Below are 15,249 nucleotides of genomic sequence, written 5' to 3' on the forward strand. Positions count from 1 at the left end.
GTGACGCTTATGTTTAATCATGGACAAATTAAAAGTCCTTTATGTTTAGTTTTTTAATTTTTATTATTATTAGTATTAGTCCTCCAAAAAATTCCATACATCAAAAGATATATGTTTGGTTGCAAAATCACGTAATGCATGACTTAATCATTAAAATTTTGGGATTCGAACGTGAAATCACTTTAATTTCTATCGTTGAAAAGAGAAATACTACTAGACTAAAAGTTAGTTGATGCACGATTTACAACTAATTAAATAGTGAATATAATATGGTTTTACACCAAAAGAGTAAAAGTTGGTTATGGTTGAACTGGTTTAACTAATAGTGAAACAAGTTGTTTTTCTAATATGAAATATTGAGATCTAATCTTTGGATTCACCAAAGTCTTAGCATAGCTTGTTTTCAACTCTATGGATCTGTCTCATAGTTAAATTAAAAAAAGATTACTTTTTTTTCCCACCAACACCAAATTACTGTAGGTGGTAATTTGCTAACTACGGTAAGTTGAATTTTTTTAAAATTTTTTAATTTTGAAAGAAAGCTTAACAAAAGCCTATATTAGTGAGCTGGTTAAACCCATGGGGCTCAAACGAGTCAAGCCATACCCGACTGGAATCCGACCCGCCCGTCAAAGTCCCCAACTTCCAAGTTCTCCAACCAACGAACTCAACTTCCCGCAAAACCCTAAACCCTTCCTTCTCCGAATCCATTGATAGACATAGACCCTTCAGCACCAGCTCATATCTGCCCCCATCAAGTCCCAATGGCGAAACACAAGGATAAGAAGAACATGAAATCAGGGCCAAACGCCGTCGCCATGAAGCACCAGGCCCCAAAACCCAACCCCTTCGCGGCCAAAGCACCTAACCCTAGCAGAGCGGACACCAAGAACAATAAGGAGACGACGACGACGAAGAAGAAGAAGAATAAGTTGGGCCCAAGCTCCATAGCCATGAAGCTCCAAGCTCCAAAACCCAACCCTTTCGAGACCATATGGTCCCGAAGGAAATTCGACATTCTCGGAAAGAAACGCAAAGGCGAAGAGCGCCGTATTGGCCTCTCTCGCTCTCATGCCATTGAAAAGGCACTGACTTCATCGCTCCCTTCGTAATTCCATTCAAATTTCAAAATTTTATTTTATTTATTTATTTAATTTTTTGTGTGCGCAGAGGAAGAACACGCTGTTGAAAGAGTATGAGCAGAGTAATAAGTCTTCGGTCTTTGTCGATAAGCGAATTGGAGAGCATAATGATGAGCTCGACGAGTTCGATAAGGCCATTCGGCGTTCCCAGCGCGAGCGTCTGGTAAGTCCATTTTCCAAATGACTTTATGAAACTGAATATTTCTTTGTTCAAAAGCTTATCTCATAGACGTGTACATTCTAGCATATGATATCTAATTTCATTTACTTTCCTCCAGCTTTCTACGCAATTGTAACTCGATTTCAAAACTATATTCAGTTTAAGTCATTGGTATTTCATGATTAATCTCTTCAATTTCTCATTACACTCTTTATTCTTTTCTCTCTTCCTTTTTCTTTAATAGTCAAAGCAGAACAAGAAAAGCAAGTATAACTTATCAGATGGAGAAGAAGAGGACTATGAATTCCAAAGTCTTGGTGCATTATCTGAAAGGGATGATTTTGAGGATGATATGCTTCCTGATGACGATGAAGATGGAGCCGGAACTGCTAAAACTAAGAGTATGTATGGAGATACTGCGATATGTGTTGTTTGTTTATTCAGCGGGGTTTACTTTTCATTTGTGCAGGTTAGATTCATAGTGTATCATTCAGGGTCCAGAGACCAATTCAAATTTGGTTATTGAAATGTCGATGATTTTTAACTGTAATCATTGGATAGAAGTACATGTGGGTGATGGTTGAGCTGTACAATTCTGGCTTCTGGTTAATATCTTTTTTCTGGAATAGGCTTTATTGTTATCGTACAAGTATTGGAAGGGTCTCTTGCTCATATCCAGTAAAGGAAAATAATAATACATAAATTGATAACTGATTTTTTTTTTTTCATGCAAAAATTGATAACTGATTTTTGATGTAAACCAAAATGTTTCGAGTGCCTTTACGTTTTTTTTTGGGCAACATGTGGACAGTGCTCTTCAACTGTACATCTCCCTAAATGTTATTGCATGGGAGTAGGCCATAGTACTAGTACTCTTAGTGAAGGTTGCCATTTCCGTTCTGTAGTTGCTTTTCATGTTTGGTTCTGTTGGACCATTGAAACTGCTTAGAATTTGGTTATTTATTCTTTAGGACTTTGCTAATGGTGTTAATGGTGCCTGCCTTGTTTTCTGCAGAAAAGTTAGCCACACTAGATCAATTTGAGTCCCATGATAAGCAGAATCTACAGGACGATGATCCAATGGAAGGAGAGGAAAATGTGAGGTCTTTTTTACTATCTGAGTTTTTGTGCATTATATTCAAATTCAAGATTGTATAATTGTCTTTGCTAGATTTCAGGATTTTAAATGACATTTCCTGACTGCTTCATTTACCATATTTTTTCTCTTTCAAAACTCCCCCCAACCTCTTTATATGTGATTTCCCTTGTCCAAATTTTCTTATAGGAATTTATTCTTTCTTCTATATGATGTCGCCAATAGCCTGTCAATCTTTTTCAATCTGCAATTTGGGAAGGGGATTCAAGTGATCCTAATTTGTTTTATTGTTTTCATTATACAGAGACATAAAAGCAAGAAGGAAGTAATGAAGGAGCTTATGGCAAAAAGCAAGTATCACAGGGTGGGATTTTAATTCTTTATGGCATTCAAATTGATTTATGATAATGGCTACATTTTTTTCTCCTTTTTTTTTTTTTTTTTGGTCCTTTAGTTATAATTTCCATTCTTCATTATCTTTTGGTCTATTCCCAGGCAGAAAGAGCAAAACATAAGGAAGAACTAGAAGATTTTGGGCAAGAATTGGACAAAATCTTTACATCCATGGCGCAGTCTAAGCTTTTAGAATTGGCTGAACCAGACAAGAGTGTTCCAAATGAGAAGAAGGATGAGCTTTCTGGACAGGTATGACATTTTTGATGTAGGTCCTTTCTTGGTCCTGACACTTCCCCCTCAGCAATAGTGATGCTATTGGTTTCTACTTCTTAAAAGTTATGAAGTGTTTTTTTAAATGTTCTTTAATTTATTAAGTCTTTAATTCCTTGATATTTTCAATTAGCATGTTATGTTCTCTGATTTGCATAGTATTGCTTCCAATTTTGCAGTGTTTTTATTTATTAATTTTTATGTTATCCTTTTGTTTACTTTTATGTTTTCTTTATGGATATATTATATGAAGCTGTAGCTCTTTATGTTCCGCGTACATAAATTTGAGTATTCGCAACTTAATCTAGTTTGCTGTATTTGGCAGGAAGTAGCTCGCTCTTACTTCAAAGCTTTGGGAACATTAGCATTGGAACGCCGTGGTCAGCCCTCAGATAGGACAAAGACACCTGAAGAGATAGCACAAGAGGAGAGAGAGCAGCTTGAGCATTTGGAGGTATCTCATTTAGTTATGACTTATGAGTGTGCTTGCATTCACTCATGTTCATGCCTGCTTTATGTTGGGGGTTTTTTTATTGTTGTTAATAAGTTCATTCTATTGGTGTCAATATCATCTGAAAATTAAGAAGTAATGTAACTCTTTTAATATAGCTACATGGTACAAAAAGTAGGTTGACTCATCCAACAGTAAGTTTCTTCCCTCATGTACCATGTAATAGTTGAAAAATTTCAAGTTATTTGTAATATTAGCAGTCCATATTAGTATATAGTAGTAGGTTGTTGGTCAGTACAATATGCATGCTTTTGCCCACTAAGACGTGTCGTTCATATTTTATTCAGTTATATGATAACTGGTGTCATCTTTAATGTAATTTGATTAATTTATCATGTACACCTTGATTCTGGTGGCACAGTGGCATGATATTTTTAGGATCTAGCAATGCTTTAGAGTCGACGTTTTAGGCTTTCCATTTCCTGTTGTGTCTCAATTGTACTTTTTATTATGAAGTTGAATGCTCACTAGAATTTGCGTCACAATTCAGGAAGAGAGACAGAAGAGGATGCTTGCCACCGATGACTATAGTGATGATCAAAATGAAGATGATGAGATTCCGTCTACCCAGAGGCCAAGAGCTATATCTGGGGATGATCTTGGTGATTCCTTCTCGCTTGATGAAGAGCCTAGGATTAAAAAGGGTTGGGTTGATGAGATTCTTGAAAAAAAAGATGCTAGTGATTCTGAGAGTGAAGAAGGCGGTTCTTCTGAGGATTCAGAAAGTCCTGAGGATGGCAGTGATGAAGGATCTGATGAAGATGATAATGAAGGTGAAAAGAATCTATTGATGAAGGACTGGGAACAGAGCGACGATGATAATCTTGGAACAGATTTGGATGAGAAGGAAGAAGAAGAAGAAGATGATGATGATGAGTCTGAAGGACATGAAAATGATGATGATGTTAATGAAAAAGAGATGGAGCCAAGAGAGCTTAAAAGGTTGAAAAAAAATGATGCTAGTAAAAAACAGGGCAAGGTATCTCAGGATGATAAACGACCTTCTACTCAATCAGACCTCCCATACCTAATCGAAGCTCCAAAAAGCTTGGAAGAGTTAAGTGCATTGGTGGATAATCTTTCTAATTCCAACATTGTCGTGATAATCAATCGAATCCGGAAAAGCAATGCAATCAAGCTTGCAGCAGAAAATCGGAAGAAAATGCAAGTATGAAACTTCTGGCTGCTTTTACATTTTGTAAATGAGTATTGCCTGCATTATGTTAAAATGTGCATCAATTCAGGTTCCTGCATTTCCAATTCGTGATTTAATAGGTTGACTTGGATTTAACTTTCCTAAGCAAAAATTCAAGTGAATGAAGATATACATATTCTGTTTTCATTGTATATGCTAAGTACTCATTGCTGTTTCTGTCATTTTCCAGGTATTTTATGGTGTACTTCTGCAGTATTTTGCCATCTTAGCAAATCAAAAGCCGTTGAATATAGAGTTATTAAATTTTCTGGTTAAGCCATTGATTGAGATGAGTATGGAGACTCCGTACTTTGCTGCAATTTGTGCTCGTCAGAGAATTTTACGGGCTCGAACTGAATTTTGTGCGACTGTTAAAAACCCAGGTAATTCATAATGGAGTCAATAGTTTTGTTTCTCTGGAATCACAGTTAAGAGCTTGCTCTTGCTAAGGTGCTAATTCATTGTCCAATTGTTTTGTTTCTACAGAAAACAGTTGTTGGCCTTCTTCAAAGACATTATTTCTTCTGAGGCTTTGGTCCCTGATATTTTCATGCTCTGATTTTCGTCATGTGGTCATGACTCCAGCAACAGTGTTAATGTGTGAATATCTGGCGCGATCTCCTATCGTGTCTGGACGTGATGCTGCAGTTGGTTCTTTCTTATGCTCTATGCTTCTCTGTGTATGTATATTTATGATTTCCTTTTTCTTTGTTAGACACATTTTTTCAATAGATTTTCATAACAGAGATTTACATAGAATTGTATTTCAGTCCAACAGTTTCAGTTCCACCTTTTTTTCATTTGATTATTTTATTATGTAGATCACCAAACAATCTAGGAAGTTCTGCCCTGAAGCAGTCATGTTTCTCCGAACATTGCTGATAGCAGCTAAAGACAGAAAGCCGGCAACAAATCAAGATTCTCAGGTATGACTGTTCCTTGTAATGTAATTCTTGACCATAGAAAGAACCGAATGTTTTTATTGTCATGAGAAGGCAATTAGTTTACAGTTGCATGATGAAGTAACCATGCTCTTTTTATTTTTCTGGCAGTTTTATGAGCTTATGGAATTAAAAGCACTCAGGCCCCTTTTATGTATACGTGAATGCGTAGATCAGATTGATCCTCTGAATTTTCTTACGTTAATGGACCTGCCAGATGACTCCTCATTTTTGAGCTCTAATAATTTCAGGTTAGTTGTTTGTTACAGTACTTTTTGATACATTGTGGAAGTGTCCATGGGATGCATTATATTTTAGACCTGAGATTGTATATCAATTGTTGATACATAACTGTAAAGTTTGCATATGCTCTTTTAGCCAACTATTTGGTCTTGAAACTAGGTGGGGTAAACTTGATTTCATATTGCCGAAAATTTATATACACAGAAAGTGCTGCTCTTTCTCATATGTCCTCAGAGTCTATTTTTCAAGTTAGTTACACTTTTTTAAAAGTTGAACTTTGAATTTTCAGGGCTAGTGTGCTGTTGACTGTAATTGAAACTCTACGTGGATTTGTCAGTATCTATGAAGGATTCAGTTCTTTTCCTGAATTTTTTTTGCCCATTTCAATATTGTTGGTTGAAGTGGCGGAACAGGATAATATGCCACAAGTATTAACAGACAAATTTCAAGATGTTGCTCAACTTATTAAGACAAAAGCAGATGAACATCACATTCTGCGGCAACCACTTCAGATGCGGAAGCAAAAGCCAGTGGCTATCAAAATGCTTAATCCGAAATTTGAGGAGAAGTAATATATCTTAACCCCCCCGACCCCAATTGCCTTAATATTATTTTGGTTGGGCAGTGATACTTTGAATTGCGTAAACACTTAATGATATGTTGTTCTGCAGCTTTGTTAAGGGCATAGACTATGATCCAGATCGTGAACGAGCTGAGAGAAGAAAGTTGAAGAAAGTTCTAAAACAAGAAGCTAAAGGGGCTATCCGTGAACTGCGTAAAGATAATTCTTTCTTATATGAGGTGAAGGCGAGGGAGAAGGTGCTGATGGAAGAAGAAAAAGCTGAGAAATATGGAAAAGTAAGACTCTTCCTTCAAGAGCAAGAACACGCTATGAAATCTGGGCAATTGGGAAAAGGCAGGAAGAGAAGGCGATGAGCTTGAGACTCTCCTTGAAGGTTAAGGTAATAAAAAAAAAGAAGCAATAATAGCAAAATTCTGATTCCGTTCTTTTTTTCTTTCTTCCTATTTGTAGTTTTGTATAGTGCTTGGGAAACTCTCTCACACTCCCTCATGCAGGTATGTTCCCGTAGATCAGAAGCTGGTCTTGTATTGTGCATGTGCTGCGCTGCCTTACACATATGCCAGATGAAGCCAATTATTTGGCGCAAATTTTGTGCAACATTAATTTATTTATTAGGTGTGTTCATCCTGAAATATTGCATTAAATTTTTGTTGTAACGAATCGGTTGTGGGATGATTGAAAATTTATTTAAAATCTTCTTGTGTTTATAAACATTTTGATTCTCAGAAATCTAAAGCAGTAACAGAATAGGACATGATTTATCCATGGCAGTGATTCGTACTCAGCTTTCAGATTTTGTAATTGTAACTACATTCAGAGGTAAAAAGTAGAAACAATTAAAACAAGGAGGCAGAAAGCTTAACCTCCAAGATCAGAAGGGTTCCATTAGCATATTAATAGATAGGGAAATGCATAATATTAGAAATAGATAGATTTTTAAACTGCTACAACAGTTGATTATTCTTATATAGGTAGCCTCAATCAGCTTCAAGTGCAATAGACTCCTCTCCCACTAGCTGGCTCCTATCTACTTGCGCAGGTCTCTGAAATAAGCAGAAGGGTTTCGCTCAAAATCATCCCTGAAGATTCTGCTGTCTCTGCCGGGAGCTTTCATCGTCTTCCTCTGCCCTGAACCTGAAAAAAGTCCAGACAAACCATAACCCAGCACAGCCAGTCCTGCCACAGCAACAGCTGCAATCACAAGGTTGGACACGTCAACCTCATGATTACACAAGTCAACAGCATTCTCATCTCTCTCCTTGTTGTTCCTAGAGCTAGAGCTTCCCCTGCTTTCATTCGCTCCCATTTTTGCAACTCAAGTAGTAGCTGGTTTTGTAACTTTTGGTTGGAGGGTGCATGGCTATGGCTAATGGCTAATGGCTAAGTTTATATAGAGAGGGAGCGTTCATTGATTTGTTTATGGGAATTTAAAGAGTCGCGTAAGAATTAATACAAGCATTGGAAGTGCCAGAACATTGATTGCTTTGGTCATCAAACTCGACCTTCCAATTTCCAATTACCGCGAGGCGACAAGAGTGGTGCATTGGATTACGGGCTGTCTCATTTTAAGGCATGGAAATTGAACGGCATGCATGGTTTGTCCTTTGTTTATCAACGACTAGGAGCAGCGGCGGAACCATAAATTTTTCAGGGGAGGTGCAATTTATCACTATCATCATCAACACCAACAGCTCATTTTTAACATACTCTATGTAAGTAATTAGGAATGAGCATCACAAAACACTAAGCATAAAAAGATAATCACAACAGTAGGGCATGTTGAGGAGAGGTAGTATTGCCATATGTTTATCAAATTCTACCATGTTGGTTGGCTGGTGCCGGCCACGGAGGCGGCTAAGAAGGAGGAGAGGGAGCACGATAGCTAGGAAATAAGCACCGGCGGTTCTTCCTAGCTTGGAAAATCAAATCTTGGAAGTTGAATATTTGTGATATTGCCCAAGCTTTAAAATTGAAATCAGCAGGCTTTGATATTTGCTGAAAATCTAACAGAAGGGGTCACCAAGATCTTTTATGTTTACAAGAAACTAATACAAATGGAGTGACCACCATATTTGACAAAGATCCTAAATCTTGGATTTCAGTAAAATCAGATACTCGGATACACTGAATATACAGAAGAGATAGCTATACTGCCTAGCCACAAAAAAATGGGGGAAATCTGGCAGACTAAAAGATCGTAGATTGACTGCAAAACAGAAAACTTCATCTCTGTCTTCGTACGAATCAAAATTATCAACCTGTGTCCATATAAACGTGTTCCTTTTTTTAATATTTATTTTAAACCCTGGTCCAAAACGACGTCGTTTTGACCGGGCTTTGTTATAAAATAAAAAAAAAACAAAAAAAAACGCGTGCTACGCAGCGACCAAGCCATTTGCACATTTCATCGTTGCGTCTCTAGTCTGAGTAGAGGTGCAACTCCAGCATCTTTTATGGAGTTTTCTGGCAAGCGAAGGTGTAGGTGCACCTCCTTGCACCTGCAAAGGTCCGCCACTGCGTAGGAGAATGGAAGCAACTTTCTCTTTAACCTTCGTTTTTGAATTTTCTTTCTATCTCTTGATAACATGTGTATGTTATCAATTCTTTGTCACATAAAAGAATGTCATTAATTACATTAGCGTTTATACAAAATTTTGGCTCTCTTTGGAGTATACATTTCTCCCCTCATTTTCACTCTTAATTCTCAAGTAAAATTAAAAAGAAATAAAAACAAAAATTAAATGAAAATCAAACTAGCCAGCAACAATTTCCAACTCTCACAGCCACGCATCTTACCCAACTTGACGGCAACCCTCCCTCCTCACCGCCAGTAACGTCGATTACCCATGGTCCAAACTAATCTAATTCCACCAACTCAACATAATCTTTTTAAAATAAGAAAACTTGCATATTGAAGACCTCATCAAGATGATAAATGGAAAATTAAAGGATGATAATTTTTATTGGGATATTTGGGGTTTTGATTTGGAATGAATTGAAGGTGTCATGTCAGATTAGATATGGGTCTGCTGCTCATGGATTGAAGGCCCGCCTTCTCTCATCTCATGGTTCACCATGCCGCCAAGTCGCAAGGGAAGTTGATGATCACATGTTGAGAGAGAGAGAGAGAGAGAGAGAGAGAGAGAGTTGACATTTGGCTGGCGGTGAGGAAAGGGAGGTTGCCATCGGGTTGGGGCTGGTGGGTGGATGGGAGGGGTTGGGTCTGCTTGCTGGGTTGTTTGTTTTTCATTTTATTTTTTGTTTTTGTTTTTAATTTCGACTTAACAATGTCAAGTGTCAATACTAGGGGTGTAAATTGGATTGGAAAATTCGATTCCGACCGATTCCGTCCAAAAATTTCTAAAAAAATCTAATTCCGATACATTCAATATTCGAAAGTGCCAAAATCTGAAATTTTCAATAAAATTTGGATTGAAATTAGAATTTATCTGTAAATTTCGAAATTTCAATCCTAAAATTTCCAAAGTTATCCAAACCCATTCCAATCCAACTTTTTCGATAAAATTCCAAAATTATAATAATATTGTATGATTTATAATTTAAATTGCATTATTTTTAGTTTATAAGTTCTATATATGTTTCATTTCTTACTTGTTATATTTATGTACCCACATACAAATATTCATATATATATATATATATATTAAACATGGAAGTATATATTACTTTAAGATGATGTATGCATCTATATAAAACACACATACATCTATACATAAGAAATATACACATGCCTATATAAACTAAAGGTTTATTATAAATACATATATGTGCATACGTATAGGAGTATAAATTACTTAAAATGATGTATTTTTTGCTAATATAAGTTGTTTTGAATATAACAAATTTTTATATGTATGGTTATTATATCCAAACATACTATATAACCAAAATGCATATGTGTGTTTATTATTTATGAATCATGATATGAGTATATAACTTTACGACTACATATTTTTGACAAATATGCTTGTTCGAATATATCAAAAATGAATATGTGTGCTTGTTATATCCAAAGATAGGAAGTATAATTTGTATTCTATGTATGTGTGTATTTTTTGTACTTTTAAACTATCTTCATTTAAACATTCAATTATAGAAAATCAATTTTATACATGAAACACCACATATAAAATAAGTATATTTAATGGGGCTTGACAATTGCAGTTTTTCAATTGTCTAGAGCAAGACTTAACACTTTTTTAAGAATGAACAAATATACATATCAAAAACTATTTTTCCATTTATTTTCCATTAACAAATACCACGTGAAATACTTTCACTTTGCTTTGAATGTATGTGTGTATCTTTTTTTGTTACAATGTATGTGTATACATAAAACATTTCCCAAGTTATATTTATATAAACCAAGATTAAACATACATTTAATTATATGAGAAGTAAAAAAAAAAAAAATTAGTATATCTCTCTCTCTCTTTCTTTGTCTTTTTCCTTCTTCTTCTTCCTCTCACTGTCTGTCTCCATCTCTCCGTCTTTTTTTTTTTTCCCCTTCTTATTCTTCCTCTCTGTCTGTCTCACTCTCTCCCTCTGTCATTGTTTTCCCCTGCTTCGTCTTCTTCTTCTTTCTCTCCGTCAGTCTGTCTCTCCCTCTGTCTTTTTTTTTTTTTTCCTTCTTCTTCTCTCCATCTCTCTCTTACGCTGGTGGTGATGGTGGTCTGATTGGGTTGTGGTGGTTTGATTGGATATAGGTGGTATCGATGTTGGGGTCAATTCGGTGTTGCCGTCCGTGATGCTGTGGCTTTTGGAGTTTTTTCATGAGTGGTGCCAGTCCCATATCGACTGCAAACATAACTTCAGCTCTTTCATGCTCTATAAATATCTTCACATCAGCAACGTTTCATGAAGACATAAGGGTAGCCTGCTATTGTACGCGGGCTTGAATGTCAAAATCATTTTGGGTTTCTTTTTATTTCGCTAATTTGGGCTTTTAACAAAATGTCCAGTTGAGATGTTTGCGAAATGCATAGTTGAGCATATAAAATAATTAATACTAATGTTATCTGAAAATTTTTCGATTTTTCCGACATATCCGAATTTTGAATTTTGAATATTTTCGGAACACTGGTTTCTGATCCGTTCTAGCCGATTTACACCCATAGTCAATACATTTAAGGCTAAGAGCATTCACAATGAGAGGGTGTATAAGGGGGTGTATGTTAAATATACACCCTTTGTCGCCAGAATCATATCTAATTAGAAGATGTAAATGGTTGTAAAAATACACACCCACCATGGAGATGTAAAATTAGATGCACATTTGCATCTTTTTTTACATCCTTTGCAGGCCGGACCCACAAGAGAAAAAGGGAAAGAGAAGGATTTGAATTCAAAATGGAAGGCCTAGATTTCATGCAATTTGCATTGCACTTCCACTGGCTCAGATTTCTACATAGATATTTTTATGTTAGTTTGTAGGTAAAATCATATGTTCTCCAAATTTAAAATTTTTTAGGTCCATTTATTTGGAAAAATAAAATAAATCTAACACGCACAAATTAATTTTTAAAAGTTAAAACATACCAAAAAAAAAAAACACAAAAAAGAATTATCACAAACAAATCGAATATGCATCTTTGAATTACATCGTTTTCCATTGGAGCAAAAAACGTATTTACACCATCTGGAGGTGTAAAAAGGATGTAAAAGTGGCTTTACACCCCTAAAAATACACCCCCTCACTGTGGATGCTCTAAGGGTAAACTTTGAAAATAAAAGATAAGTTGCCTCATACACTAATTCTCAGATTGGGTGAAATAATATTTTCATTGATATTTTAATGTACAACAATAGGAAGAATATATATACAGAGCCTAGGAAACTATTCTAGGAATATAATTATGACCCTATAATATTGTAGAATCAAATAGTTGACTTAGACTAATTAGGAATGTACAGCTCATTTGACACTCCCCCTTAAGTTGGAGCATGTATGTCGTCAATGCCTAACTTGCTAAGTGAGTTGTGAAATACTTTGCATGTGACTGCTTTGGTGAAGATATCTGCAAGTTGATCTTCGGATTTAGCAAATGGTACCTCAATGATCTTTGCCTCGAGTTTCTCCTTGATGAAATGTATGTCAACTTCAACATGCTTGGTTATATCATGTTGCATTGGATTATGTGCTATGTCTATTGCGGTTTTGTTGTCATAATTGAGTTGCATGACATGTTTGGGTTTGAACCCCCATTCTCCTAACAAATTCCTTATCCAGAGTAGCTCACACACTCCATGTGCCATACCTCGATATTCTACTTCAGCACTTGATATTGACACCTCTTTCTATTTTTTACTTCGCCAAGAGACTAGATTCCCTCTCACAAAGGTAAAGTATCAAGAAGTAAATCATTTGTCATTTAACAAAACTCGCCCAGTCTGCATTAGTACGACCCTCAACATCTCGATGGCTATGTCGTGAGAATATAAATTCTCTTCTAGGAGCTGACTTTAAGTATCTCAGAATTCAGTTTACAGCATCCATATAGGCTTCACTTGGTGCATGCATAAACTAACTTACCATATTTACGACATATGTTTTATTAGGTATAGTGTGTCCTAGATAGATTAACTTACCCATAAGGCATTGATATCTTTCTTTGTTGGTGGGTACTTGATCATGATATTCACCAAGCTGTTGATTCAACTCTATTGGAGTATCTGCTGGTTTGCTGGCTAACATTCCAGTGTCAGTCAAAATGTCAAGGATATATTTCCGTCGTGATAAAAATATTTCTTGTTATGAACGAGCCACTTCAATGCCTAAGAAATACTTCAGAGCACCAAGATCTTTCATTTCAAACTCACTTGCCAAGTGGCGTTGTAATGCTGCCTTTTCCTCTAGGTCATTCCTGGTAATTACCATGTCATCAACATCTACAATAAGAGCAGTGACTTTACCTTTCTTATGTTTCAAAAAAAAAGTATGATCTGAGTTACTTTGCTTGTATCTGAAATTCTTCATTGATTTGCTGAACCTTCCAAACCATGCTTTGAGTGATTGCTTCAATCCATAAAGAAACTTTCTCAGTTTACACACCATGTTGCCCATATTGGACCCCATCTTGCATCCTGGAAGGGAATCCATATAGATTTCTTCTTCTAGGTCACTATGTAGGAATTATTTTTTAGCATTTAACTTGTATAATGGCCAGTCCAGGTTTGCTGCTAGAGAAAGAAGTACCCAAATTGTGTTGATTTTGGCTACAGGGGCAAAGGTCTTCCTATAGTCAATCCCATAAGTATGAGTGTAACCCTTCGCCACTAGTGTATCATTCAATGATGTCATCTGCCTTGAACTTTACCATATGTATCCATCTACAGCCTACTATTATCTTCCTTTTAGGAATGATAGTCATCTCCCAAGTCGAATTCTTCTGGAGGTTTCTATTTAATCATTCATTGCTTGAATCCACTTGGGATCTTTCAGATCTTCATGCACATTACTTGGAATAGATACAGTAGATAATTGAAATACAGATGACGCACATGATGGAGGCAGCCTATGTAAAGACACATGATTAGCAATAGGGTATTAACTTTTACTTTAGGATTAGGGGCATAGTGTTTTCTAGGGACCCTTCTAGTTGTATGGGGGGTGGTGGGTTTAACTGATAACCTGTGTTTCCTGTATAACTCGACTTAGGTAAAGTGTTTGAGTTGGAGTTTGAATGTTCAGTTACTTGTGGAGAATCTTCAGGATCTGGTTGGATGAGTGGTGATGGTACTATAGTAGGAGTTGTAGGGGGAAATTATCTGCACCACTATCTGGAGTCTCCAGCCCTTGTGACTCTTGATCTTGTTGCACTACTGTAGTTGGCAGCTTGAACATTAGTTGTTCTAAAATAATTTGTTGAATTTGGATGATTTGATTATGAGTATCTTCTGTAAAGATATAGCTCTCCCCCTGCACAGGATGCTCAGAAACTTCTCATGACTAACATAACTCACTCTTGTGGAAAGTCACATATGTTGTAACGTGCAATGTCTGAGTGTGAGGATGAAAACACTTATAGCCCTTTTGAGTGTCAACATACCCCACAAAGACACAACGTAATGTGCACAGATCAAGCTTGCCCCGCTGATGTGGATATACCCGAACATAAACAACACAACCAAAGAGATGTGGTTTGAGATTTGGTGTGGACGGCATGGCGAAGAGAGTGGTCAATGTCTGAAATGGAGTTTGATACTGAAGAATGTTGGATGATGTTCTATTTATGAGGTAAGCAGTAGAACAAAGAGCCTTCTCCTAAAAATAATGGGGCATACGAGCCTCAAATAAAAGAGCATGGACAACTTCCAAAAGATGACAATTCTTACGCTATGCGACACCATTCTGTTGAAGTGTATATGCACATGTGGTTTGATGAACAATACCATGTTTGCTTAAAAAAATTATGTAAGTCATGGTTGACATAATCTCCTCCATTGTTAGACTGAATTGTTGTGATTTTCTTGTCAAACTGAGTAGCAACATATTGATGAAATTTCTTGAATTTTGCAATGACTTCACTTTTATGCTTTAGGAGAAAAACCCAGATCATCTGGGTGCAATCATCAATAAACGTCACAAGCCACTTAAAACCACTAATAGTGGGAACTCTGGATGGTCTCCGAACATCAGAGTGGACAATCATGAAAGGCATAGAACTTTTATTCAATCTTAATAGGTAAGAA

The 15,249-nt window shown here is 36.3% G+C and overlaps 1 protein-coding gene across 3 annotated transcripts; it reads left to right on the forward strand.

Moving 5' to 3' along the window:
- Positions 1-628: 628 nt before the first annotated feature.
- On the forward strand, positions 629-8,597 carry LOC117615654 (nucleolar protein 14). 3 transcript variants are annotated; one of them, XR_004584040.1, is made up of 17 exons: positions 629-1,085; positions 1,171-1,305; positions 1,547-1,703; positions 2,318-2,400; positions 2,703-2,762; positions 2,894-3,043; positions 3,390-3,518; positions 4,066-4,743; positions 4,961-5,153; positions 5,257-5,450; positions 5,592-5,696; positions 5,823-5,962; positions 6,244-6,522; positions 6,626-6,916; positions 7,032-7,152; positions 7,264-7,356; positions 7,509-8,597. XR_004584040.1 is itself a non-coding variant. In XM_034344775.1 (15 exons), the coding sequence occupies exons 1-14, from the start codon at positions 765-767 to the stop codon at positions 6,888-6,890; spliced, it is 2,889 nt and encodes a 962-aa protein (XP_034200666.1). In that variant the 5' UTR covers positions 629-764; the 3' UTR covers positions 6,891-6,916; positions 7,032-7,245. The 3 variants fall into 3 exon arrangements, 1 of the variants encoding a protein (XP_034200666.1); XR_004584041.1 differs by having other exon boundaries at positions 7,577-8,597; XM_034344775.1 differs by lacking the exons at positions 7,264-7,356; positions 7,509-8,597 and having other exon boundaries at positions 7,032-7,245.
- Positions 8,598-15,249: the final 6,652 nt, after the last annotated feature.

Source organism: Prunus dulcis, chromosome 1 (assembly GCF_902201215.1).
Source record: "Prunus dulcis chromosome 1, ALMONDv2, whole genome shotgun sequence".
NCBI lineage: Eukaryota > Viridiplantae > Streptophyta > Magnoliopsida > Rosales > Rosaceae > Prunus > Prunus dulcis.